The 24932-nt window shown below is 42.1% G+C and overlaps 1 protein-coding gene across 1 annotated transcript in view; it reads right to left on the bottom strand.

The window, feature by feature from the left end:
* LOC138967629 (uncharacterized) overlaps positions 1-17798 on the bottom strand; it is a 65869-nt gene extending 48071 nt beyond the window's left edge. The window contains exons 1-2 of the mRNA XM_070340232.1: positions 17341-17798; positions 2095-2147 (exon numbers count right to left, since the gene is read on the bottom strand). Coding sequence (XP_070196333.1) covers positions 2095-2147; positions 17341-17378 — 91 coding nt within the window. The 5' untranslated portion in view covers positions 17379-17798. The remainder of the gene's footprint in view (positions 1-2094; positions 2148-17340) is intronic.
* Between the last annotated feature and the right edge of the window lie 7134 nt (positions 17799-24932).

The raw sequence follows: 24932 nt of genomic DNA, 5'->3' as shown, positions 1-24932 counted from the left end.
GCAGGCCGTAACGGAAGCGAGAATGAAATGAAAAGGAGAGAAAGAGAGGTGGTGGAGATGGAAGACGCAGTTGTTCCACAGTATTATTATTTAGGCAACCGTAAGGCACAGGTATTTCACATCAGGTTGAGATTAAATATGAGCGATTTGCAACAAGACCTTGTTAACCGACACCTTTCTGATAATTTAAATGCACGTGTGGAGTACGCCCGGAAGACGCTGAACACTTTTTGTTAGGATGTTCTCAATTGGTGAGTGTTTAAATGAAAGGGTGTTTGTACTGTGTGTAAAAGCCTGACCGTATCTGTGATGGTTTACGGGAGGCGTACTCTGCCTTTAAGCGTGTTTTTATTAATTTCTTGTATACATGTTATATACAGTAACAACATTAAGAACGTTAATAAGCAGACTGCTTATGGACACGTTCTAAAACTAATAATCAATACACATTTTGATAACAAGACATGGCGAACAAGTGATGACTTCAACCCTTTTCTTTCAAAATATTTCATAATATTTTTTACAAATAAAGAGAGAGAGAGAGAGAGAGAGAATGCTTTGCTACATCTATTGCTGTCACTGTTAATATAATATCAGCCGAAGCGATCAGTTGACATAACGTAATCTTGTACAGCAGAAAATATTTTCGTATTTTCGTATTCAAAGATATAGTTAAATCAGTATTGCCAAACAAAAGTGTTTTGCAATCCAGAGCGTACGAGATATGAAAAAAGTTGCACTTCTTAAACTAGCAGACGATTCGGTCAGTGAAATCGTCAGACAGAACGTAGTTATGATGGGAAATTTAGCGGGGGTAGTTCCGGAACCTTGAAAAACGGTGGATCCATCGGGTCACGTCGAAAACCACGCCGAGAAGAACGCGACACGCTACACGGCATCGCAGTGTAAACACCGCCGCCATCTTGGAAAACGAAGCCCGCGGTGGGCGAGCATCCCAAAGCCGCTCGCTGTCATGCGCACTGCGGGCGACCCGAAGTGTTCATTCTTCTATGCGGCCGCTTTTGTTAACTCGGCGTAAAGTACCGGAAACACACCCAGTTCCGGAAAGACCAGACCAATGATTCGTTAGGTCATCTCACACGTGGATGAATTCCGTTTCAAGAGATCTCTCGTGTGCGTGTAATTATTATAATGCCTCGGCCTCGCTTGCTTTGGGGTAAGGGTCTGAAAGAAAGTTTCTTTTACTTACACCACGTTAACAGATGGTTACGTTTCAAAGCCACAAGGTGAAAGCACAATATGAGAGGGATGCGCTATAACGGTAGAAAGGAAACTCTCAAGGTTCATGGAAGCCTACATCCTATAGGACCTTGATAGGTTTCTTCACATGTAAATGCATGCATAGCAGGGCCGGACCAAATGAGTTGTAAGGGGGGGGGTTCCTCCTTTTTTTTTGGGGGGGGGATCAGCGGGGAGTCCGGGGGCATGCTCCCCCGGAAAATGTTTGAAAAACGGTTAAAATCTGTGCAATCTGGTGCATTCTGGGCCTTGTTTTGAGGGTTAAGAGCAGCATTGTTTTGGTGCTAAAACTAGTAAAAAAAAAAACAACACTCAATGCAAGGTACATGCTTTTTCCAGGGGTGGGGTTCCGGAGATTGGAGTATGTAGCCCTGCTGTTAAGTTATGCTCGTTTTCAACCCCGCAAAGTCTGCTGTTCCGGCTTTTCGCTTCCTTTCGCGTTTGTGCTTCTTTTGCTTTCTCAGTTTCCGTTTTGTTGGTGATGCGAGAACCTGTTCTCTCTCTCTCTCCCTCTCTCCCTCCTCCCTCCCTGCCTCCCTCCCTCCCTCTCTCTCTCTCTCTCTCTCTCTCTCTCTCTCTCTCTCTCTCTCTCTCTCTCTCTCTCTCTCTCTCTCTCTCTCTCTCTCTCTCTCTCTCACACTAACACACGATCTGGAAAGAACCTTCTGTCTACACACATAACACGCTCTGACATAAAACGGTACATTAACTGCAGAACAAGCCATCTACAGGGACTTCTTTGCGGTACAAGCATCACATGAAAGAGACAGAAACGTACATGTTAAGATCAGAGACAACGAGCATGCAATGAAAGAAAGAGTGTTTTTTACTCACTTTGTGCGAAGATGATCATGGTGTGTAGCTGTATTACCAAGGTCAGCAAACCCCTGCAACACCAAGCATTGACCTTGTACAACAATATCATTCAACACTAGCATTGACCTTGTACAACGATATCATTCAACACTAGCATTGACCTTGTACAACGTCATCATTAAACACCAAGCATTGACCTTGTACAACAATATCATTCAACACTAGCATTGACCTTGTACAACGATATCATTCAACACTAGCATTCAATAGACGATTTTGGGAAATAACTCCGTCGGGTTTGTAAATTGTATGGGTTGTGGAAGACTGATCTTTTCTTGCAAAACCTCGTACACATATTTGAAGGGCCAATCACTAGCGAGAGGTGTGTCGGAAACACGTGGACATGAGCGCGAGCACTTGTTTCCGACAAAACGCTCGCTAGTCACTCGATTGGTCACTCCAATGTTTGTGAGAGGAAATGCAAGGGGATTCACTCTTCCCACAACCCATACAAACACGACTGAGTTATTTCCCAAAATCGTCTCTTAGGATGGCGACTAAAATGTTGACATTGACAGATTGGAGAGAAATAGTTGACAGATATCGACCAATGAGGAGGCTTAGAAGACCCTATTAGTATTACAGCGAGGGAGTATAGTGCAAAAAAAATGAAGAGGTAAAAGAAATATGATAGTACAGAGAAATAATTTAAATGTTCATCAATGGACAATCGGTTAATGATACAACGAACCTCAACCAACGACAAAGCCAGGATGAGTACACACATACACACAAACAGAGTCACATAATTATATGCGTTTTTACACACACGCGTCCAGAAGTGTTTCTGGGTGTAAAGTATGTATTTTTTCGAGGAGCACGGCAATGCATGTTAAAGTCGCAACAACAAAAACAATCTTTAAAATATAAAACAAACACAAAAACGGGAGAAAACATTAACAACAAAACCATGCATGCACTAACGTCGGACAAAGCAGATTCACCCCAGGTTACATCATTTATTGCCAACCGTCTCGTCGAGTCTGTAAAACGTAGGCCGATAACAAGGCATGTAGCGGATCATAAAAGGCAACCCCTTGCATGTAACATCACAACAAACACACATTAAACCAGACAGGCAGCATTCTTGCGTCTGGTTTACCACACAGCCGTTAGGATTATACAGTTTGAACTGCGTTTCATGGAGCGACAGTCAAAAAGTTTTAGCGCTTGAGAATGGAGTCATACAAATCATTACAAAGACTCTTCCCGAAATTTAACGGCTTTCGGTGTTGTTGCGTTGCTAAAAATCTGGGTCCATTCAAGTTTAACGACATTTTTCCTTGCCTGTCAACACCTCCATGAAACACTTTCAATTTTAATGTGAGAGACAGCGACTTTGTCTGCTCGACTGCACTCACAGTAATTCATCTTTGAGTCAGTTTGACTTAAAAGTACATGTCCTAACACCTCAGCTGCTACATTTCACTTCTGCTCGAAATTTAAAGCAAAAAAGGCGCTGTCCTTATTGCAGGAAACATCAATGGATAATGATTAATGTGGACGGGCGAAGTGGCGCAGTGGTGAGACATCGGCCTCCTAGTCCTAATCAGAAGGTCGTGAGTTCGAATCCCGGCTGCGACCGCCTGGTGGGTTATGGGTGGAGATTTTTCCGATCTCCCAGGTCAACTTGTGCATGCAGGCCTGCTAGTGCCTTATTCTCCTTCCTGTGTACACGCAAGCACATGACCAAGTGCGCACGGAAAAGATCCTGTAATCCATGTCAGAGTTCGGTGGGTTATAGAAACACGAAAATACCCAGCATGCTTCCCCCGAAATCGGCGTATGCTGCCTGAATGGCAGGGTAAAAATGGTCATACACGTAAAAACCCACTCATGCAAAAACACGAGTGAACGTGGGAGTTTAAGCCTATGAATAAAGAAGAAGATGATTAATGTGCATCACAGACCAAGAAGAGCTCAGGTTATATATAAGTGATCTTAATAACGATCTAGTGAGACGTCACGTTGCTACAGATGCATCGTGTGACTGCGGATTCCCGTTCGAATCCGTAAAACTTCATATTCGATTGTCCAAATTATCGCGAAGCACGTCAAGAAACTATACATACCCTCCCTAATCACATAATTCACCTTTTAAACGGAGACAGACAGTATTCTTTAGATTTGAACAGGAAAATTTTTTTCCACCGTACACTCGTCCATTGAACGTTCAGGCCGCTTTGGGCAAACCAGAATAAATGCTCTACAAGCCGGACAACAACTTTATCTTCTGCACATCTCCTACCCATCCCTCTTGTTTATTCATCTTCTTTCCCTCCATCCTTCCTTTTACTGTCTTTCTTTATAATCATTATGCAACGTTTATTACGCTATTAATAGATTTGGTTTATTGAGACAAATTGTTCAGCCGTTACCGCCTTATATGTTTTACTGTCATGCAGGAACACCACTATAAGCTTCTAGCTTGTTGCTGTTTCTGTGAACTTTGTATACATGTCATGGTTGTAACCTTTGTTAAAATAAGCTTATGTTTAAACCATAGATATCCCTTGGTTTAAACCATAGATATCCCTTGGTTTAAACCAAGAAGAGCTCCTATCTGTCCTCATTCTGCGGTCTTCGGGATCTTCCTTCAGCATCATAATTAATAATCTCTGCTTCTGCAAGCGCCTGTCAAATGGTTGTGTGATGTGTCTAGTGTGTTGGCGAAGTGTTTTGTGCTTGTCACCTCTCGCTTTCAGCCCTCACCGCTGGCTAGCACCGTCCTTTTCAGGACAACGCGAAAAGAGAGCAGCTTGCGTCAGTCTCTCCTGCCAGTACATAACCTCTCCACAACAAGCCCTATGTAGTGCCTCCATCGTGGCGACAGGCGTGAACTGGGTACCGAAAGGCCCCAGGCTGAACTACAAGGACTCGGAGGAGGTTGGCCCCTAAACGTGTGGCATGCAGGCCCACCGGCGTGTGGATACGCCCTGGTGCCCACGAACCAACCCCCAACTATGGGTTAAATAGGGCTCGTCAACCCTGGAAGGCAGCTGTCCTAGGAGAAGATCACTCCAAAATTAAAACGAGGGCAGAGGAGGCTCACTATCCCTGCAAGGAAACTCCTCTAGGAGAAGGACCACTCCAAATTTAAACCCACGTAGTCCCCCGAAGACGGAAGACATCGGCCATTAGGCGGGGAGCAGACCGGATGTCTACGCTTACTACGACAAATGATTGTGTCTAGGTCGAATGTTCGTGCTTCTGCAAGCTGTCTTGTTTGATTCTTAAGACCATGATTCACACAAGTAAAACATACTTTTTTATATTTATTTTTTATATCAGAAAGGCTACTGTCATCGATGCAGGAGCGAGATAGTCAACGATAAAAATTGATCATGAGCTAAACTGTTTACATAACAAACGGTGCCCCATAGCTTCTAACAGCGGACACTTGGAACTCATTCTCTCTCTCTGTCTCTGTCTGTCTGCCTCTTTCTCTTTCCGTGTCTGTCCCAGCGTCTGCCTCTCTCGCTCTCTCTCTCTTTCTGTATCTCTTGCCCCCCCCCCCCCCCCCCCCGTGTGAAACGAAACAAACTTGCATCGGTCTCGGATAGCAATATCAGCTGAAGAGACGATACACAATATTATTATAACCAACCAACCAACCACCCCCCTCCACACACACACAGAAATTGGCAGAGAGATGGAGAGAGAGACCCAGAGAGAATGACATAGACAGAGAGTCGGTTCAAGTTCAACACAACAGTCCAAATTCCAATCTCTCTGCAGAGTTTGTACTCCAGCTTTGAACCAATTTCCAGCTCTCTGCACATCAACTGTAAAGAAGCTAACGAGTAGCACTCACTGCTAACTAACGAGGAAGCGTTCTGCTCAACCATCGATACAGAATTCAGCCTTGACCTCTGCTCGGGGCAGCTCGTTCCAGCCGGCTCATTAGCGCGAGGTTTACTAGTTGGGGCCAAAAATATTGGCCTTGGGAATTATGACGTGGTCGTTGAACAAGACCGACGTCTGCATCAAAACAGTTGAACATGGCGACTAGTTTCCGTTGTGTTTTTGGTTTGTTTATGTTGGAGCATATTATGTAATGTCATAGGATCAATGACAAGCCGAACCTTTTTTTCCCTGCTCCCCCAAATTTGTGTGTGCAACCCGACAACACAAAAATATGCGTTGGCAGCCACTGCTCGTGTCGACATCGCGATTACGATCGTTCCAAGCAGGATGGAGGGTTGATTTTGGATTTCCGTGAAGAGGGAAAGGGCTCCCTTGAATCCCCCATGTGCATAACGTGGACCCTCTCAAGGTTACCGCGACTTGTGCGTACGGAGTTTCACTTTACTCCAGGGCTCCCTTCTCGCTCTTCACTCTCTGTGCTTGACTGACCACCGGTCACTACAAGAGCTGTTCAGCTGGACAGTGGTCAAATGAGGGGCCCGGGTGTAAGGGGTAAGATTACAACATCAGTCCAGGCCCGCCGTCCCTCCCTCCTTCCCTGGGCATGGGGGGTATAGCCGAGTAAACCATGCTTGCTCTCAACAGGGACAATTTGGTGGGAAAAGGGGGGAGAGGGGAAATAGTTGTGTGTGTGTTGTTCTCATCAACCTGCGCACCTTGCTCGACCGATTGGACAGGTCAATAATGAGGTTACCGGTACACGACAAACTGTCCAATCACGATAGTACAGGTGTACCTCTCTCCCTGTAACCGTGTTCTGCCAACAAAAGTATCTGAAACAAAAATCGACCAGACGGGACCAGCCAAAGTTCACTGAAAATCACTTTGGACGTTTAAAACAAAGTATACCTTACAGTTACACCACCATCTTGAACACGCGGCCAGTACAACTGGCCTTGACACGGAACGTTCGATTTTATGGGCTTGGACGATAGAGAAAAATAAGAAAAGCAAAAGCTGGAGTCCAGTCTGGACGAAACTGCTATCAAGAACGCAGAATTGATTTTTTCTGAGTTTTTTTTTTTTTTTTAGCCGTAAGCGCCATTTCTCATTTCGAATTTCTCACAACTGCTGTTCACCGCAGTGAAACCAACAAAGGGGCCTCACTCTGGAAGAGTTTCCTGCTCCGATAAACATGGCGCTTACGGCTAAAAAAAACTCAGAAAAAATCAATTCTGCGTTCTTGATAGCAGTTTTGTCCAGACTGGACTCCAGCTTTTGCTTTTCTTATTTTTCTCTATCGTCCAAGCCCATAAAATCGAACAAGGCGGATTGCGTTTGGATTTCCCTCTTTCAGATGACTGAGATTGCCCCCAGTTGAATTGTTCCGTGTCAAGGCCAGTTGTACTGGCCGCGTGTTCAAGATGTTACACCACAAGCTTAGTAAGACTTGAAATGTAGCGACGGTGCAGTCTCCGTTCATGTTTTATTGATTGCAAAAAGATGTCAATTGTTATTTGGTTCGCGTACTGTGCTTCGAAAACTTCTCTAACTTTTGTAAATTCAGTCGAAAATGGGGCTATTTTATGCAGAAAGTGCTTGTGTGGTGTGGGGAAAGGATGGGGAGCGCTTGGGTGGCCATCGTTTTATATCAGGCGGACAGAGACTTGAAAAATGTGTCTGGGAAACACTACTGCAAGCTAAAAAGTAAAATAAAATGAAAAGACAACCGTACACACGCAAGCAATGATGCTACTGAGAAAGATCAGAGAGAAGTCATTAAAAACATTTTCTGTTCACAAGCAGGAGGATAATAATGCTAATAGGAGAAGTGAACTGGTATGGGGTTGCCGGCCGTGGCCACTTGCCAAGCCCAAGCCCAGTAAAACGCCAACACACAGTGCAGTATCACCTGTGACCAGCCGCTGAGAAGTGAAGCCACAAAAACATACCACTTGCATGGGGCCAGCCACTGGTGGCATTTGATTCACCACTTCTGATACAAGGTCAGAGGCTTAGTGACTGAGTAAAACATTAGGCTAAATGAGCGCAGTGATTGGGGAAGATGATTTTTTTAAAGCCTTCTTCTTCTCATACATTTGATGAAATGAGTGTATCTAAGTCTAACACGTTGTACCTCCACTCTCATCCCTGACATTACTTCCACTGGAGTTCACATTGAACAACAAGTTTAATAAAAAGCCATAGTGTGCTATTTTGTTGACATCAAATTGACATGTTTTCTTATTTATAAATATAAAAAAAAATATAAAAAAATCCCTGCACTTGGAACTGTACCCACGGAATATGCGCGATATAAGTCTCATATTGATTGATATTTGCACAGCAGAAAAAAAGCTTTATATTAATAATGAGCAAACTTGTCTAAATTGCATTCCCCAGCATTTAAGACTTGTAATTTCCTCTTTTCTTTCTCTACTTCATAGAAAGTCCCTCGCCTCAACCCATACTAGAGTCAGTCTAAGCAGTCCCTCGCCTCAACCCATACTAGAGTCAGTCTAAGCTCCTTTGAAGATTCCCCATCCCTTGACAAAGACAAAGATCCCGGTCAAGTGGAGCCAGGCAATAAAGAAACAAACTAGGGATTACCCGTGAAAATAAAAGATTTTGACTCCCGTGGTCATAAAATGTAATGCTTAACCTTGGAGGCTGGCCTAACCTGTTTGGAAAAGTAGGAAAGGATGAAGCATGCACAGGTCTTCCCCTTGTCTGCTTTATGTGTTTGTGTTATACTTTGTAACACTTCCCCTTCTCTGCTTTATGTGTTTGTGTTATACTTTGTAACACTTCCCCTTCTCTGCTTTATGTGTTTGTGTTATACTTTGTAACACTTCCCCTTCTCTGCTTTATGTGTTTGTGTTATACTTTGTAACACTTCCCCTTGTCTGCTTTATGTGTTTGTGTTATACTTTGTAACACTTCCCCTTGTCTGCTTTATGTGTTTGTGTTATACTTTGTAACACTTCCCCTTCTCTGTTTTATGTGTTTGTGTTATACTTTGTAACACTTCCCCTTGTCTGCTTTATGTGTTTGTGTTATACTTTGTAACACTTCCCCTTCTCTGCTTTATGTGTTTGTGTTATACTTTGTAACACTTCCCCTTCTCTGCTTTATGTGTTTGTGTTATACTTTGTAACACTTCCCCTTCTCTGCTTTATGTGTTTGTGTTATACTTTGTAACACTTCCCCTTCTCTGCTTTATGTGTTTGTGTTATACTTTGTAACACTTTCCCCTTCTCTGCTTTATGTGTTTGTGTTATACTTTGTAACACTTCCCCTTCTCTGCTTTATGTGTTTGTGTTATACTTTGTAACACTTCCCCTTCTCTGCTTTATGTGTTTGTGTTATACTTTGTAACACTTCCCCTTCTCTGCTTTATGTGTTTGTGTTATACTTTGTAACACTTCCCCTTGTCTGCTTTATGTGTTTGTGTTATACGTTGTAACACTTCCCCTTCTCTGCTTTATGTGTTTGTGTTATACTTTGTAACACTTCCCCTTCTCTGCTTTATGTGTTTGTGTTATACTTTGTAACACTTCCCCTTGTCTGCTTTATGTGTTTGTGTTATACTTTGTAACACTTCCCCTTGTCTGCTTTATGTGTTTGTGTTATACTTTGTAACACTTCCCCTTCTCTGCTTGATGTGTTTGTGTTATACTTTGTAACACTTCCCCTTCTCTGCTTTATGTGTTTGTGTTATACTTTGTAACACTTCCCCTTCTCTGCTTTATGTGTTTGTGTTATACTTTGTAACACTTCCCCTTCTCTGCTTTATGTGTTTGTGTTATACTTTGTAACACTTCCCCTTCTCTGCTTTATGTGTTTGTGTTATACTTTGTAACACTTCCCCTTCTCTGCTTTATGTGTTTGTGTTATACTTTGTAACACTTCCCCTTGTCTGCTTTATGTGTTTGTGTTATACTTTGTAACACTTCCCCTTGTCTGCTTTATGTGTTTGTGTTATACTTTGTAACACTTCCCCTTCTCTGCTTAATGTGTTTGTGTTATACTTTGTAACACTTCCCCTTCTCTGCTTTATGTGTTTGTGTTATACTTTGTAACACTTCCCCTTCTCGGCTTTATGTGTTTGTGTTATACTTTGTAACACTTCCCCTTGTCTGCTTTATGTGTTTGTGTTATACTTTGTAACACTTCCCCTTCTCTGCTTTATGTGTTTGTGTTATACTTTGTAACATTTCCCCTTCTCTGTTTTATGTGTGTGTGTTATACGTTGTAACACTTCCCCTTCTCTGCTTTATGTGTTTGTGTTATACTTTGTAACACTTCCCCTTCTCTGCTTTATGTGTTTGTGTTATACTTTGTGACACTTCCCCTTCTCTGCTTTATGTGTTTGTGTTATACTTTGTAACACTTCCCCTTCTCTGCTTTATGTGTTTGTGTTATACTTTGTAACACTTCCCCTTGTCTGCTTTATGTGTTTGTGTTATACTTTGTAACACTTCCCCTTGTCTGCTTTATGTGTTTGTGTTATACTTTGTAACACTTCCCCTTGTCTGCTTTATGTGTTTGTGTTATACTTTGTAACACTTCCCCTTGTCTGCTTTATGTGTTTGTGTTATACTTTGTAACACTTCCCCTTGTCTGCTTTATGTGTTTGTGTTATACTTTGTAACACTTCCCCTTGTCTGCTTTATGTGTTTGTGTTATACTTTGTAACACTTCCCCTTCTCTGCTTTATGTGTTTGTGTTATACTTTGTAACACTTCCCCTTCTCTGCTTTATGTGTTTGTGTTATACTTTGTAACACTTCCCCTTCTCTGCTTTATGTGTTTGTGTTATACTTTGTAACACTTCCCCTTCTCTGCTTTATGTGTTTGTGTTATACTTTGTAACATTTCCCCTTCTCTGCTTTATGTGTTTGTGTTATACTTTGTAACACTTCCCCTTGTCTGCTTTATGTGTTTGTGTTATACTTTGTAACACTTCCCCTTCTCTGCTTTATGTGTTTGTGTTATACTTTGTAACATTTCCCCTTCTCTGCTTTATGTGTTTGTGTTATACTTTGTAACACTTCCCCTTCTCTGCTTTATGTGTTTGTGTTATACTTTGTAACACTTCCCCTTCTCTGCTTTATGTGTTTGTGTTATACTTTGTGACACTTCCCCTTCTCTGCTTTATGTGTTTGTGTTATACTTTGTAACACTTCCCCTTCTCTGCTTGATGTGTTTGTGTTATACTTTGTAACACTTCCCCTTGTCTGCTTTATGTGTTTGTGTTATACTTTGTAACACTTCCCCTTGTCTGCTTTATGTGTTTGTGTTATACTTTGTAACACTTCCCCTTGTCTGCTTTATGTGTTTGTGTTATACTTGAGACTGTGCCAAAAGGTCAGGTGTCATGTCTACTGTCCCGAATGACACACGATTGCTGACATTTCACCATTGCCAACAGAATAAACAAATAAGAAATAGGTAGAAAATGAATGTGAAAACTGACTTTAATTGTTGATCAGTATTTTCTATACCACTAACAAATAATCTACTTGCACATAGTTGTTTGGCAAATGTATGTTGCATGGGACACACTGACATGAAAGTGGAAGATGTTTTTCCCTCTAGAGAAACTACATATCAAGTTACACTTTTTGTGCTCTTCCATTCCAGTTGGCAATCAATTGTTAACGCATGTTATTAGAAAAAATAGAACGAAAACAGATTAGATAGAATGAAAAATGTACTGGTGATGTCATTTGGGACATACTGACATGAAAACGTCACCTTTTGGCACAGTCTCACTTTGTAACACTTCCCCTTGTCTGCTTTATGTGTTTGTGTTATACTTTGTAACACTTCCCCTTCTCTGCTTTATGTGTTTGTGTTATACTTTGTAACACTTCCCCTTCTCTGCTTTATGTGTTTGTGTTATACTTTGTAACACTTCCCCTTGTCTGCTTTATGTGTTTGTGTTATACTTTGTAACATTTCCCCTTCTCTGCTTTATGTGTTTGTGTTATACTTTGTAACACTTCCCCTTGTCTGCTTTATGTGTTTGTGTTATACTTTGTAACACTTCCCCTTCTCTGCTTTATGTGTTTGTGTTATACTTTGTAACACTTCCCCTTGTCTGCTTTATGTGTTTGTGTTATACTTTGTAACACTTCCCCTTGTCTGCTTTATGTGTTTGTGTTATACTTTGTAACACTTCCCCTTCTCTGCTTTATGTGTTTGTGTTATACTTTGTAACACTTCCCCTTGTCTGCTTTATGTGTTTGTGTTATACTTTGTAACACTTCCCCTTCTCTGCTTTATGTGTTTGTGTTATACTTTGTAACACTTCCCCTTCTCTGCTTTATGTGTTTGTGTTATACTTTGTAACACTTCCCCTTCTCTGTTTTATGTGTTTGTGTTATACTTTGTAACACTTCCCCTTCTCTGCTTTATGTGTTTGTGTTATACTTTGTAACATTTCCCCTTCTCTGCTTTATGTGTTTGTGTTATACTTTGTAACACTTCCCCTTCTCTGCTTTATGTGTTTGTGTTATACTTTGTAACACTTCCCCTTCTCTGCTTTATGTGTTTGTGTTATACTTTGTAACACTTCCCCTTCTCTGCTTTATGTGTTTGTGTTATACTTTGTAACACTTCCCCTTGTCTGCTTTATGTGTTTGTGTTATACTTTGTAACACTTCCCCTTCTCTGCTTTATGTGTTTGTGTTATACTTTGTAACACTTCCCCTTCTCTGCTTTATGTGTTTGTGTTATACTTTGTAACACTTCCCCTTGTCTGCTTTATGTGTTTGTGTTATACTTTGTAACACTTCCCCTTGTCTGCTTTATGTGTTTGTGTTATACTTTGTAACACTTCCCCTTCTCTGCTTGATGTGTTTGTGTTATACTTTGTAACACTTCCCCTTCTCTGCTTTATGTGTTTGTGTTATACTTTGTAACACTTCCCCTTCTCGGCTTTATGTGTTTGTGTTATACTTTGTAACACTTTCCCCTTCTCTGCTTTATGTGTTTGTGTTATACTTTGTAACACTTCCCCTTGTCTGCTTTATGTGTTTGTGTTATACTTTGTAACACTTCCCCTTCTCTGTTTTATGTGTTTGTGTTATACGTTGTAACACTTCCCCTTCTCTGCTTTATGTGTTTGTGTTATACTTTGTAACACTTCCCCTTCTCTGCTTTATGTGTTTGTGTTATACTTTGTAACACTTCCCCTTCTCTGCTTTATGTGTTTGTGTTATACTTTGTGACACTTCCCCTTCTCTGCTTTATGTGTTTGTGTTATACTTTGTAACACTTCCCCTTCTCTGCTTTATGTGTTTGTGTTATACTTTGTAACACTTCCCCTTGTCTGCTTTATGTGTTTGTGTTATACTTTGTAACACTTCCCCTTGTCTGCTTTATGTGTTTGTGTTATACTTTGTAACACTTCCCCTTCTCTGCTTTATGTGTTTGTGTTATACTTTGTGACACTTCCCCTTCTCTGCTTTATGTGTTTGTGTTATACTTTGTAACACTTCCCCTTGTCTGCTTTATGTGTTTGTGTTATACTTTGTAACACTTCCCCTTGTCTGCTTTATGTGTTTGTGTTATACTTTGTAACACTTCCCCTTGTCTGCTTTATGTGTTTGTGTTATACTTTGTAACACTTCCCCTTGTCTGCTTTATGTGTTTGTGTTATACTTTGTAACACTTCCCCTTCTCTGTTTTATGTGTTTGTGTTATACTTTGTAACACTTCCCCTTCTCTGCTTTATGTGTTTGTGTTATACTTTGTAACACTTCCCCTTCTCTGCTTTATGTGTTTGTGTTATACTTTGTAACACTTCCTCTTCTCTGCTTTATGTGTTTGTGTTATACTTTGTAACACTTCCCCTTCTCTGCTTTATGTGTTTGTGTTATACTTTGTAACACTTCCCCTTGTCTGCTTTATGTGTTTGTGTTATACTTTGTAACACTTCCCCTTCTCTGCTTTATGTGTTTGTGTTATACTTTGTAACATTTCCCCTTCTCTGCTTTATGTGTTTGTGTTATACTTTGTAACACTTCCCCTTCTCTGCTTTATGTGTTTGTGTTATACTTTGTAACACTTCCCCTTCTCTGCTTTATGTGTTTGTGTTATACTTTGTGACACTTCCCCTTCTCTGCTTTATGTGTTTGTGTTATACTTTGTAACACTTCCCCTTCTCTGCTTGATGTGTTTGTGTTATACTTTGTAACACTTCCCCTTGTCTGCTTTATGTGTTTGTGTTATACTTTGTAACACTTCCCCTTGTCTGCTTTATGTGTTTGTGTTATACTTTGTAACACTTCCCCTTGTCTGCTTTATGTGTTTGTGTTATACTTGAGACTGTGCCAAAAGGTCAGGTGTCATGTCTACTGTCCCGAATGACACACGATTGCTGACATTTCACCATTGCCAACAGAATAAACAAATAAGAAATAGGTAGAAAATGAATGTGAAAACTGACTTTAATTGTTGATCAGTATTTTCTATACCACTAACAAATAATCTACTTGCACATAGTTGTTTGGCAAATGTATGTTGCATGGGACACACTGACATGAAAGTGGAAGATGTTTTTCCCTCTAGAGAAACTACATATCAAGTTACACTTTTTGTGCTCTTCCATTCCAGTTGGCAATCAATTGTTAACGCATGTTATTAGAAAAAATAGAACGAAAACAGATTAGATAGAATGAAAAATGTACTGGTGATGTCATTTGGGACATACTGACATGAAAACGTCACCTTTTGGCACAGTCTCACTTTGTAACACTTCCCCTTGTCTGCTTTATGTGTTTGTGTTATACGTTGTAACACTTCCCCTTCTCTGCTTTATGTGTTTGTGTTATACTTTGTAACACTTCCCCTTCTCTGCTTTATGTGTTTGTGTTATACTTTGTAACACTTCCCCTTGTCTGCTTTATGTGTTTGTGTTATACTTTGTAACACTTCCCCTTCTCTGTTTTATGTGTTTGTGTTATACTTTGTAACACTTCCCCTTCTCTGCTTTATGTGTTTGTGTTATACTTTGTAACACTTCCCCTTCTCTGCTTTATGTGTTTGTGTTATACTTTGTAACACTTCCCCTTCTCTGCTTTATGTGTTTGTGTTATACTTTGTAACACTTCCCCTTCTCTGCTTTATGTGTTTGTGTTATACTTTGTAACACTTCCCCTTGTCTGCTTTATGTGTTTGTGTTATACTTTGTAACACTTCCCCTTCTCTGCTTTATGTGTTTGTGTTATACTTTGTAACACTTCCCCTTGTCTGCTTTATGTGTTTGTGTTATACTTTGTAACACTTCCCCTTCTCGGCTTTATGTGTTTGTGTTATACTTTGTAACACTTCCCCTTCTCTGCTTTATGTGTTTGTGTTATACTTTGTAACACTTCCCCTTCTCTGCTTTATGTGTTTGTGTTATACTTTGTAACACTTCCCCTTCTCTGCTTTATGTGTTTGTGTTATACTTTGTAACACTTCCCCTTCTCTGCTTTATGTGTTTGTGTTATACTTTGTAACACTTCCCCTTCTCTGCTTTATGTGTTTGTGTTATACTTTGTAACGCACAGACCTCCCTGTGTCCACCATGCGGCTCACCTTATTCTTTTGTTCGTGGGTTGAAACTCCCACAATTTGTTTCTGTATGACCGTTTCTACCGCACAATTCAAGCAGACATACGCCGGGATGGACACGGGTCAACTTTATGTGCAGACTTAGAGACGGAATCCAAGTTCCACCCCCATGACCCGTAAAAGACCTCCCTCATTCTGCCATAAGTGAAGGTGGCTGATTAGACATAAACACACAAACACCTGGGTAGCACGACTTTGTTGCTGCTAACTTTCAACTGGGCGGAAGCGACCCGAATTTCCCAGAGATTGGACAATAAAGTAATAAAAATGAAAAAATGAAGACAATAGGGCAGTCGGACCTGGATTTAAAATACATACCGGTCAAAATTTTCTGGCCATAAAAAAATTGATGTGACGAAAGACATCCTGTGTGTTAAACTATCTGCCTTGGGTCAGAACAATGTATCAGATAAAAAACAAACAATGCATGTGTGCCTAAAGGACCAAAGCCCTGGAACATTAACACTGTTTCCCTGAAAGTCCAACAAATAGTGTACTCCCCTTTGGCTAGTGATTCTGAAAATTTAGTAGCCAGAGAGCAAACTTCAGCAGCCAAACCAACAATTTGTTTTAGCAACTTTACTCGCATTTGGCGAGTAGATGAACATTTCTACTCGCCAGTTACATGTTTCTACTCGCCACTTTCAGGTCTGACACCAGGATTTTTTAATGATTTTTCCTGACATAATTAATGCTAATTGTACATTGACACAAGTACTCTCTGTGGCTCATCTGTCGCTCCATTTGTCTGAGGTATGTCTTCTTCCGCATAAGTATATAAGGCTGAATAGATGTAGATCTATAAGAAAATATCCATCAGTTGTGTAGCTTTAAGCATATCATGACAATAAATGCCACTGCATTGGCAATAGACTAACATTGCATGAGCTATCACCACATGTCAGTACCTACAGCTTTATGTTTCACATCAAAGTAGACACAGGGCATTGATTGGTTATACCGTTCATTGTATGCTTAGCACTTTGTTACTATACTAAGCATTCAGTCTTCGCAAGCATACTTGTAAGCACTGTAAGCACTGACTGTCTGAATAGCATCATAACTTACTTTGTTTTGTCAAATTTACACTAGTTTGCCACTGTGATGCATGTGTGTTTCAGCAGGTACATACTTGTAATTGTGTGTGTGTGTGTGTGTGTGTGTGTGTGTGTGTGTGTGTGTGTGTGTGTGTGTGTGTGTGTGTGTGCTCACTGTATACAAATACCAGGGATACAGTGTGCATATGTTGCACCTACAGTAATAAGTGAGTGTTTATTACCAGTGTCAGTTATGTGCATGTCAGTGTGCATATATTGTATTATTTGTCAAGTTAGTGCATCATGGGTACTGGTATATATATAACCCCCTTTTGAGTCTGCCCAAAATCCGAGAAAAGGCGGCGTGACGTAAAAAAAGGTTAATTTACAGACATCATTAATCAACTTGCAACAAATCTGAGAAAACTGGGTATTAAAAAGCGGAGAGTGTGTGTGGGGAGGGGGGGGGTTGATATGGGAGTCTACACATAAACACTAAACACACACTGCCAGGGTAAGTTTAGTACTAAAACTGTAGAACAGACACTGATTAGCATACATTACACAACATTGCACAAGAATACAATTATATCAAACACAAAAAATACACGTTTTCACTGATTGACTGACTTCATGTACTTGATGTCATACTGATCTGCATTTTGTTTTCTTACCTGAGAGAGGATACATCCATGATGAAAGTCTCACACATTCACCGCACCATTGAACAGGGCACAGGGCACAGGGCACAGGGAGCACAGGTAAGTAAATCCTTTCAGGCGAGACTCCAGTGACTGCCCCGATCACAGCTGACTGAACAAAGCTATCAACCACACGTACACACATAAACTTCACAGTCTTCAGTTCTGCTGCCGAAATTACAGACAGTTCAGTGAAAAGTGAATCCGCGAGCTCCCCGTAACGATTCACTGAGATACCGCACAGTAAGTTTTATGTTGCGAAGAAAAGAAGATGACCGCTGCTTGCTCGTAGTCTGCTAGTCCGTCCGAGCGTGAGACCATCACTTGAGTAACTCCCGTCCGCGTGTTCTCTCTATCTACATGTGCACCACGAGTAACGCTTGCCTACCAAACTGGACATTCCCTCACTCTCTTCTTTCCCCTCTCTCGCTCTCTCTCTCCCTCCCCACGCTGGCGTACCTACAACGTTATCGCCCTTTGGGCTTCCCACGTGCTGAAAAGGTAAATAGAGGTCGGATTGGCCGCTTCCCCGCGCGCGCGTCCTCTCATTGGTCGCCTTGCTTGTCCATTAGCGCGCCGACAGCCAATGAGGCGAAGGGATGCTTTTGTGTCGGCGTGCTGTGGCGAAACATTTGGCGAAGAAGTTGAGAGTGCTTTTGGACCCCGCGACAGCCCCCACTAAGCCCCCCTGAATACGAGCGGATTAGGGCTGGCTTTAGTTGAGCAGCTTTGATAATCTGTAGATCCCGCACTGAGCTGAGCTAACTGGGTAAGGGGGAGGTATCTATTTGTACAGGATTGTGGTTTGGTTTGTGGTCATACAATCTGATCTGTGATCAGTAATGAATGGCACTGCACCTCGCAGCGCCGCAGCCGCCTAGGAATGTAAGTGGCGGTATTTCAGTGATTCTCATGATTCTGTGGCCGGATAAACTGGCTTACTGTCTTGGTGATGAATGGCTGAAACTTGATAAAAAATCTATACAAACAATATAGTTCTGATTCAAAACGGCTCTGCACGGTATGCCGTGTCCTATCTCTCCGGCTTTGCAGGTATATTAAATGCGTTAAAACGCGGCGGTGTAATTTGTGTGTGTTTTTGTGAGTGTGTGTGTGTGTTCCGTAGTTTCAGTCGAGTTGTTGTTGTTGTTGTTCTTGTGGTTGTTGTGGTGGTGGTGTTGTTGTGGTGTTGTTGTTGTTGGTGGTGGTGGTGCGTTGTTTCTTCGAGTAGAGACTGGTCAGTATTGTCGATTTTTAAACATATGTGACACGAATGTGAGTTAATATTTGAGCAGGACTGATAAGCAATCAAGTAGACTAAAACATCAGTATCTTGGCTGAACGGCTGAACGATTTCATTGAACACGAAACACAAGACGATGATGACATGATCACAGTCCACTCTCCTCCAACAACGTTGTGTTCTTCAGCGACGCAAAGTCAGTCCTGCAGGCCGTAGACACTGCCAGAGACAAAGAACTGAATGACCTGTCATCCGCCTTGACCTCCCTGTGCAGAGCCCACACAGTCGTGCTGCAATATGGGTCCCCTCTCACTGCAACATACTAGGCAACGAAGCTGGCTGATACTCTGGCAAAGGAGGGCACTACGAAGGACCAGAATGACAGATCAACCACCTTCAAAGAAGCCAAGACCATCATCAAGGCCAAGCAACACAAAAAATGGTTGCAGCAGCACCCACACTACAACAAAAACGACGCCTTTCACCTGCTCACAACGTCTGAGCAGGTCCTCATATTCAGGCTGCGGACAGGGCACAACCGAATGAACCACCACCTTTTCACCAAGTTCAGAATTGGCCAGTCAGACCAGTGCCCTTGTCAAACAGGCAGCATGACAACGGAACACCTGCTGCAGACTTGCCCACTACACGATGGCCTCAGGAGCCAGATCTGGGCGGAGGCGACCACGGTGCAAGGGAAGCTCTATGGCAGTCTGGACGACCTACAGCGCACGGCAACATTTGCGCGGAGAACCGGTGTAACACGAGAAAATTACTCCCACGAGATTTTTACTCCGGAGTAAACATTTCGTACGAAAAAGTTACTCCCTTTACGAAAAAAGCACTCCCCCATTTCACGAGAAAATTACTCCCCAAGACAGGTGAGTTCCGAGTAAACATTTCGTACAAAAATGTTACTCCCCTGAAGAATAAATAACGAATAAATTACCTCACCCAAACACAAGCAATTTAACTTCCCATGCCAGGTGTACGAAATTTTTACTCCCTTGTCCCCTGTTAGTCTTGGTGGTGGAAGGGGTGGAAGGAGGGTAGCGCGACATTCGTGTGCGCGAGATCACTTATTGGCATTATCCCTTCGCCCGCATCCCATTTTTGCGTACGAGATTTTTACTGGAAGTAAAAAAAATGGGGAGTAAAATTTTCGTGGAGGGAGTAATTTTTTCGTGCCTTGGGGAGTTCTTTTCTCGTACGAAAAGTGTACTCGGAGTAAGAATTTCGTACGAAATATTTACTCCGGAGTAAATTTTTCGTGGAGTAAAAATTTCGTGTTACACCGGCGTTTCCATCTGAGTGATCGACAAGAAGAAGAAGAAGACATGATATAAGAAAAAAAAGTCATTTTCTTCAACAGTAACGATTGTCAGCGCCAGTTGACAAACCACCCACCGATGTGACAGACACACACATTTAGAATCCCAGTGTCACGACACTATAAAGTGAGCCCTGAGTCGCACGGTTCCGCGCGGGACAAAAGAAAGTGAAAATGAAGCTTGTCGAGGCCGCTTCGCGACAAAAGAAGGACACGGTCGGACACTATCGGAAAATAAACACCTCCATTCACCCACCTCCTACCTAGCCGGTCCCATCAATAATTGTTAACACATAGGTCAAAATTGGAGGGTCAGAGCTTGTTCGAGTACTACAAAGACGGACCGCGCAAACTGTACTCCTTTTACGACTTGGTTCTTGGACTTACAATAAAACGCGTGAATCAACGAAATATCTGACTTACATGTGAAAAAATCGAGTAAGTATGTTAGGGGACGTCAAATCATGACCTGAACGTGATCCTGTACCGCTGCGTCAACTTATTAATTAATAACTTAGTACCTAACTGACAAACTATTATTTACAAATGAAAAATGCATCAACTATGTGTGTGTGTGGATGGTTTATGCGACTGTTCGCATGCGCAGTGGTTATGAGCGTCAGTGACTGTGATATATACAAATATATATATATATATAAAAATGATGCTTTTTGCTTAAATGCCCATGTTATAAGTTAATTTTAGTAGTGTACTTATATTTAATTATGCTTAATGATCGTGTGTTTGTCTTATTAGAAATGCGATGTGGTGCCAAAAGAAAAATGTCCATGTTTAAAATGGACATTAAAGTTTTCTTATCTTATCTTATTGATCTCACGGTGGTTTTACATGAATAACTTTATTTTCAACGCAGGGAAAATATATCAGTACCCCTTTTGTCGGAATGATTTCTCTGGGTCAAAGTTGCTGTCTCTGCAATACATGCAAAATGGTGTGCACCCCTTGTTTTAAGACTTTCAAAACTTTATAAGAGAGAGTTAAACAGATCTTGAAAAAGTTATGAACAGAAAGTAAGGCATTAAACAAAGGGAATCCTATATTTTACATCTTAAAAGTCTTAGAGTGAGGATTTTACCGGTGTAACACGACATTTTTACTCCACAAAAAATTTACTCCGGAGTAAAAATTTCGTACGAAATTCTTACTCCGAGTACACCTTTCGTACGAGAAAAGAACTCCCCAAGGCACGAACAAATTACTCCCTCCACGACATTTTTACTCCCCATTTTATTTACTCTCGGTACAAATCTCGTACTAGAAAATGGGATGCGGGCGAAGGGATAATGCCAATAATGTGATCTCGCGCAAACGAATGTCGCGCTACCCTCCCACCATCCCTTCCACCACCAAGACTAACAGGGGACAAGGGAGTAAACATGTCGTACACCTGGCATGGGAAGTTAAATTGCTCGTGTTTGGGTAACGTAATTTATTCGTTATTTATTCGTCAGGGGAGTAACATTCTTGTACGAAATGTTTACTCGGAACTCACCTGTCGTGGGGAGTAATTTTCTCGTGTAATGGGGGAGTACTTTTTTCGTAAAGGGAGTAACATTTTCGTACGAAAGTTTTACTCCGGAGTAAAAATCTCGTGGGAGTAATTTTCTCGTGTTACACCGGCTGTACCCCGGGACCTGTTCCTGTTTTGACGCCGATTAACGAGGTTCAACATACAAATATTATTGTGAAACTGTCCACTTTTACAAAGATCCCTTTCACCTAACTTGACAGCGGGGTACTTTCACGCCGGTACTTTCACAAGGGCCCACGACTTTTTGCGATAATTCTTAAATAGCTGCAATTCCAGCTTTTGCCGAGACTCTTTCTCACCTTGACTGGTCAGTGTCAATTGGACAGTGGGTATTACCGTGGCCGTAGAGAATGGACGCTAGTGAGTCATTCAGAGTATCGCAGAACACTGACATATTTCTCACAGTCTCTCCCACGATTGGTAGTAAAGGGAGATAATAAAAGGCGCAACGTTTTCGAGACGATCGAGTTAGATACCTCTGTTACACTGACCTAAATCTCAGTAAAAGGCATTGTGACACTTGCGTTACGGTGCTTACGCATTCTTGCTTACATAGAAGCACGAGCCAATCGACGTGTTCAACTGAGCACACAAATCACACACACACGCACACGCACGCACACACATACCACACACACACACACTGACACGCATATGCACACACACACACACACACACACACACACACACACACACACATTGATACGCATATGCACACACACATACACAGAAACACACACGTACGCACACACACTCACACACACACACACGGCACACACACACACACGGCACACACACACGCACACACACACACACGGCACACACAAAATCACATACACACACTCACACGCGTACACACACGCACGCACGCACACACACACACACACACACACACACTCACACACACACACACACACACTCACTCACCACACACACACACACACACACACACACACACTCACTCACACACACACACTGGGCTTCGGAAAGGCAGACCCCATGCAGAGAGTGAAACAGGCAGAGAGTAAACTTGAACAGGCAGATAGTGAAACAGGCAGATAGTGAAACAGGCAGATAGTGAAACAGGCAGATAGTGAAACAGGCAGATAGTGAAACAGGCAGAGAGGCAGAGAGTGAAACAGGCAGAGGCGATCAGGCGCATGAAGACAGCTTGAAACAGACAACGATTGAGTGACACAGAAAATCTTTACTTATAATTATTATCTCCTTTTCTATGCGCTCACAGCACTACTCTTCCCGCAATTGCGGCAATGATACACTGCCCCTTCACAATCCCCTCCCATCCTCCCTTCTTGCCATCCACCCAGTTAACCTGTATCTGTGTGTTATGTCCACGTCTGACTGTTGTACGTATTCGGATTAAGAGAAGATAGATAATCATTTCCGTGACAGTTTATTATGGCTGTTTGCAGCAAAACTATTTACAGTTGATGTTGCCGACAATAGAAACGCTTTTGGCACTGATTGAACAAGCAAGTATTTGAACAATTGTTCTGATCTTCTATATTGCTGTAGTAACTCGTTATAGCAAGAGAGGATATTCTCAACTGGTGGGGGATAATCCCTCATTGGCCTAGCTCGTTTATTCTATTCCTGGGGACCTCGATCTCATTTTCAAAACAATTTCATGAATGTATACATTCTCACGTGCACGTGGAATCTTCACTGGGACTGATGCCAGTTCCTTGTCTGAATTTTGAACTCGATCAGCGATTAAGTTATCGTGTGTGTGCAGGGGATGCGTGTTTTGAGTCGGCGTGTGTGTCACGGTGTGTGTGTGTGTGTGTGTGTGTGTGTGTGTGTGTGTGTGTGTGTGTGTGTGTGTGTGTGTGTGTGTGTGTGTGTGTGTGTGTGTGTGTGTGTGTGTGTGTGTGTGTGTTTCTAATTATTTTCCAGAAGCTAATAATCACTTGACGATTTCAGTTCACTAATGATGAGATACTCCGTCTTTTCATCGGATACCTACGGCGATACTAGTATCTGGACCCGGGAGATAATCGTCTGTACTCGCGCTGACCCACTCGCGGCGGTACCTACTTCCGCCCAGCTCGACGTGATTTCCGCCCAAAAATCTGGTCCGAAGTTCAGTAACAATTTCGTTTGGCAGCTAATGATAATACAGGCCTCGTCATGCTGAGTTGTCTATATCAAAGTTGGTTTTGTTTTGATTATGTCTGTGTTCATTTTTGCTTCCGCCGACAGAAGAACTTTGCTGGAAACACCGCAATCTTGGCATACATTGCAAGGTGATCAAGAGATGGTTTCACCGCTGGGTAGAAGATTCGATTTGACGGTTAACTCGACAGGGGAGGGAATGGAGGGAATTTGGTCTGGTTCTGGAATCTTGAAGAATGGTGTGCGGGTAATTATCAGCTCGATGGTGTGCTGCTATTTTTGCTGCGGGGTTATTCTAAGAATGTGATCAGGTTTTTGCTCTAAAAATTCAAAAATGTGTTCTGCTCGCGTCTTATTTCTCTGTCTTTTTGTCTTGCAAGTTTAGACGTATGAGTCTCTGTGGTTTGAGTTTGGTGTGTGTTTGGGTGTGTGTGTGTGTGTGTGTGGTTTGCAGCTCGGCTCGAGTCAAATGTGGGCCTGATGCTTCAAATTTACGAGGGCATGTTACAAAACTTCCAGGTTGGACCACCTTTTCGTATAGGTATGCCATTGAAAAATAGTTGTTCTCAAAATTCTGGCTTGGTTTACGGTTGCAGCAAGCGAAGAAGCTCTATACGTCTGGACCAGAAAGTGAAAGAACTATATACTGTCTTCAAAAGCTATAACCGGGCCCATACTCAATTTTGCCCCCCCCCCCCACCTCCCCCTTTGTGGGTTTTTCATCAACTCGCTCTCTCTCTCTCTCTCTCTCTCTCTCTCTCTCTCTCTCTCTCTCTCTATTCAGTTTAGTCAGTGTCTGGTCTGTCTGTGTCGGCGCACGTGAACATCTGAGTTTCCGCTCTGCCTCTGTACGTATTTGCACGAGCAGTCTTTCTAAAGACCAGTGGTTTTTTTTCTACGCACCTTGTACAAGAGAACAAAGGGAAATAATTACTGTTGTACTTTCATTCCTGCCTAGTTCATAGACGGCTGATTTCATAAACGGCCCGATTCTCGGTGGTCCGCAGTTCTCGCTGGAACGTGAACTGTGCGAGATGTGCGTGTTTGTGCATATTCTTTGGTTTGGCAAACGGCACTGTTGATAGAAAAGAAGAAAGTATGTGCACACTTTGTAGTGACGTCGACAGTTCAGGGGTGGTTGCTCAGTCGCTGCAAACTGATTCCAGAGTTAAAATAACTAAGGTTAACCAGGGTTCAGGGTAGAGTTCATGCATCGTCTGAGTAGTTGGTGTGTTTTCTGGCTTCGAGGATTCTTTCTCACATCCGACTGATTTAATTTCCTTGGCGAGCTAAGCAAAGAAGAA

This window comes from Littorina saxatilis, linkage group LG5, assembly GCF_037325665.1.
Source record: "Littorina saxatilis isolate snail1 linkage group LG5, US_GU_Lsax_2.0, whole genome shotgun sequence".
NCBI lineage: Eukaryota > Metazoa > Mollusca > Gastropoda > Littorinimorpha > Littorinidae > Littorina > Littorina saxatilis.
This window is presented reverse-complemented; position numbering and strand designations above follow the sequence as displayed.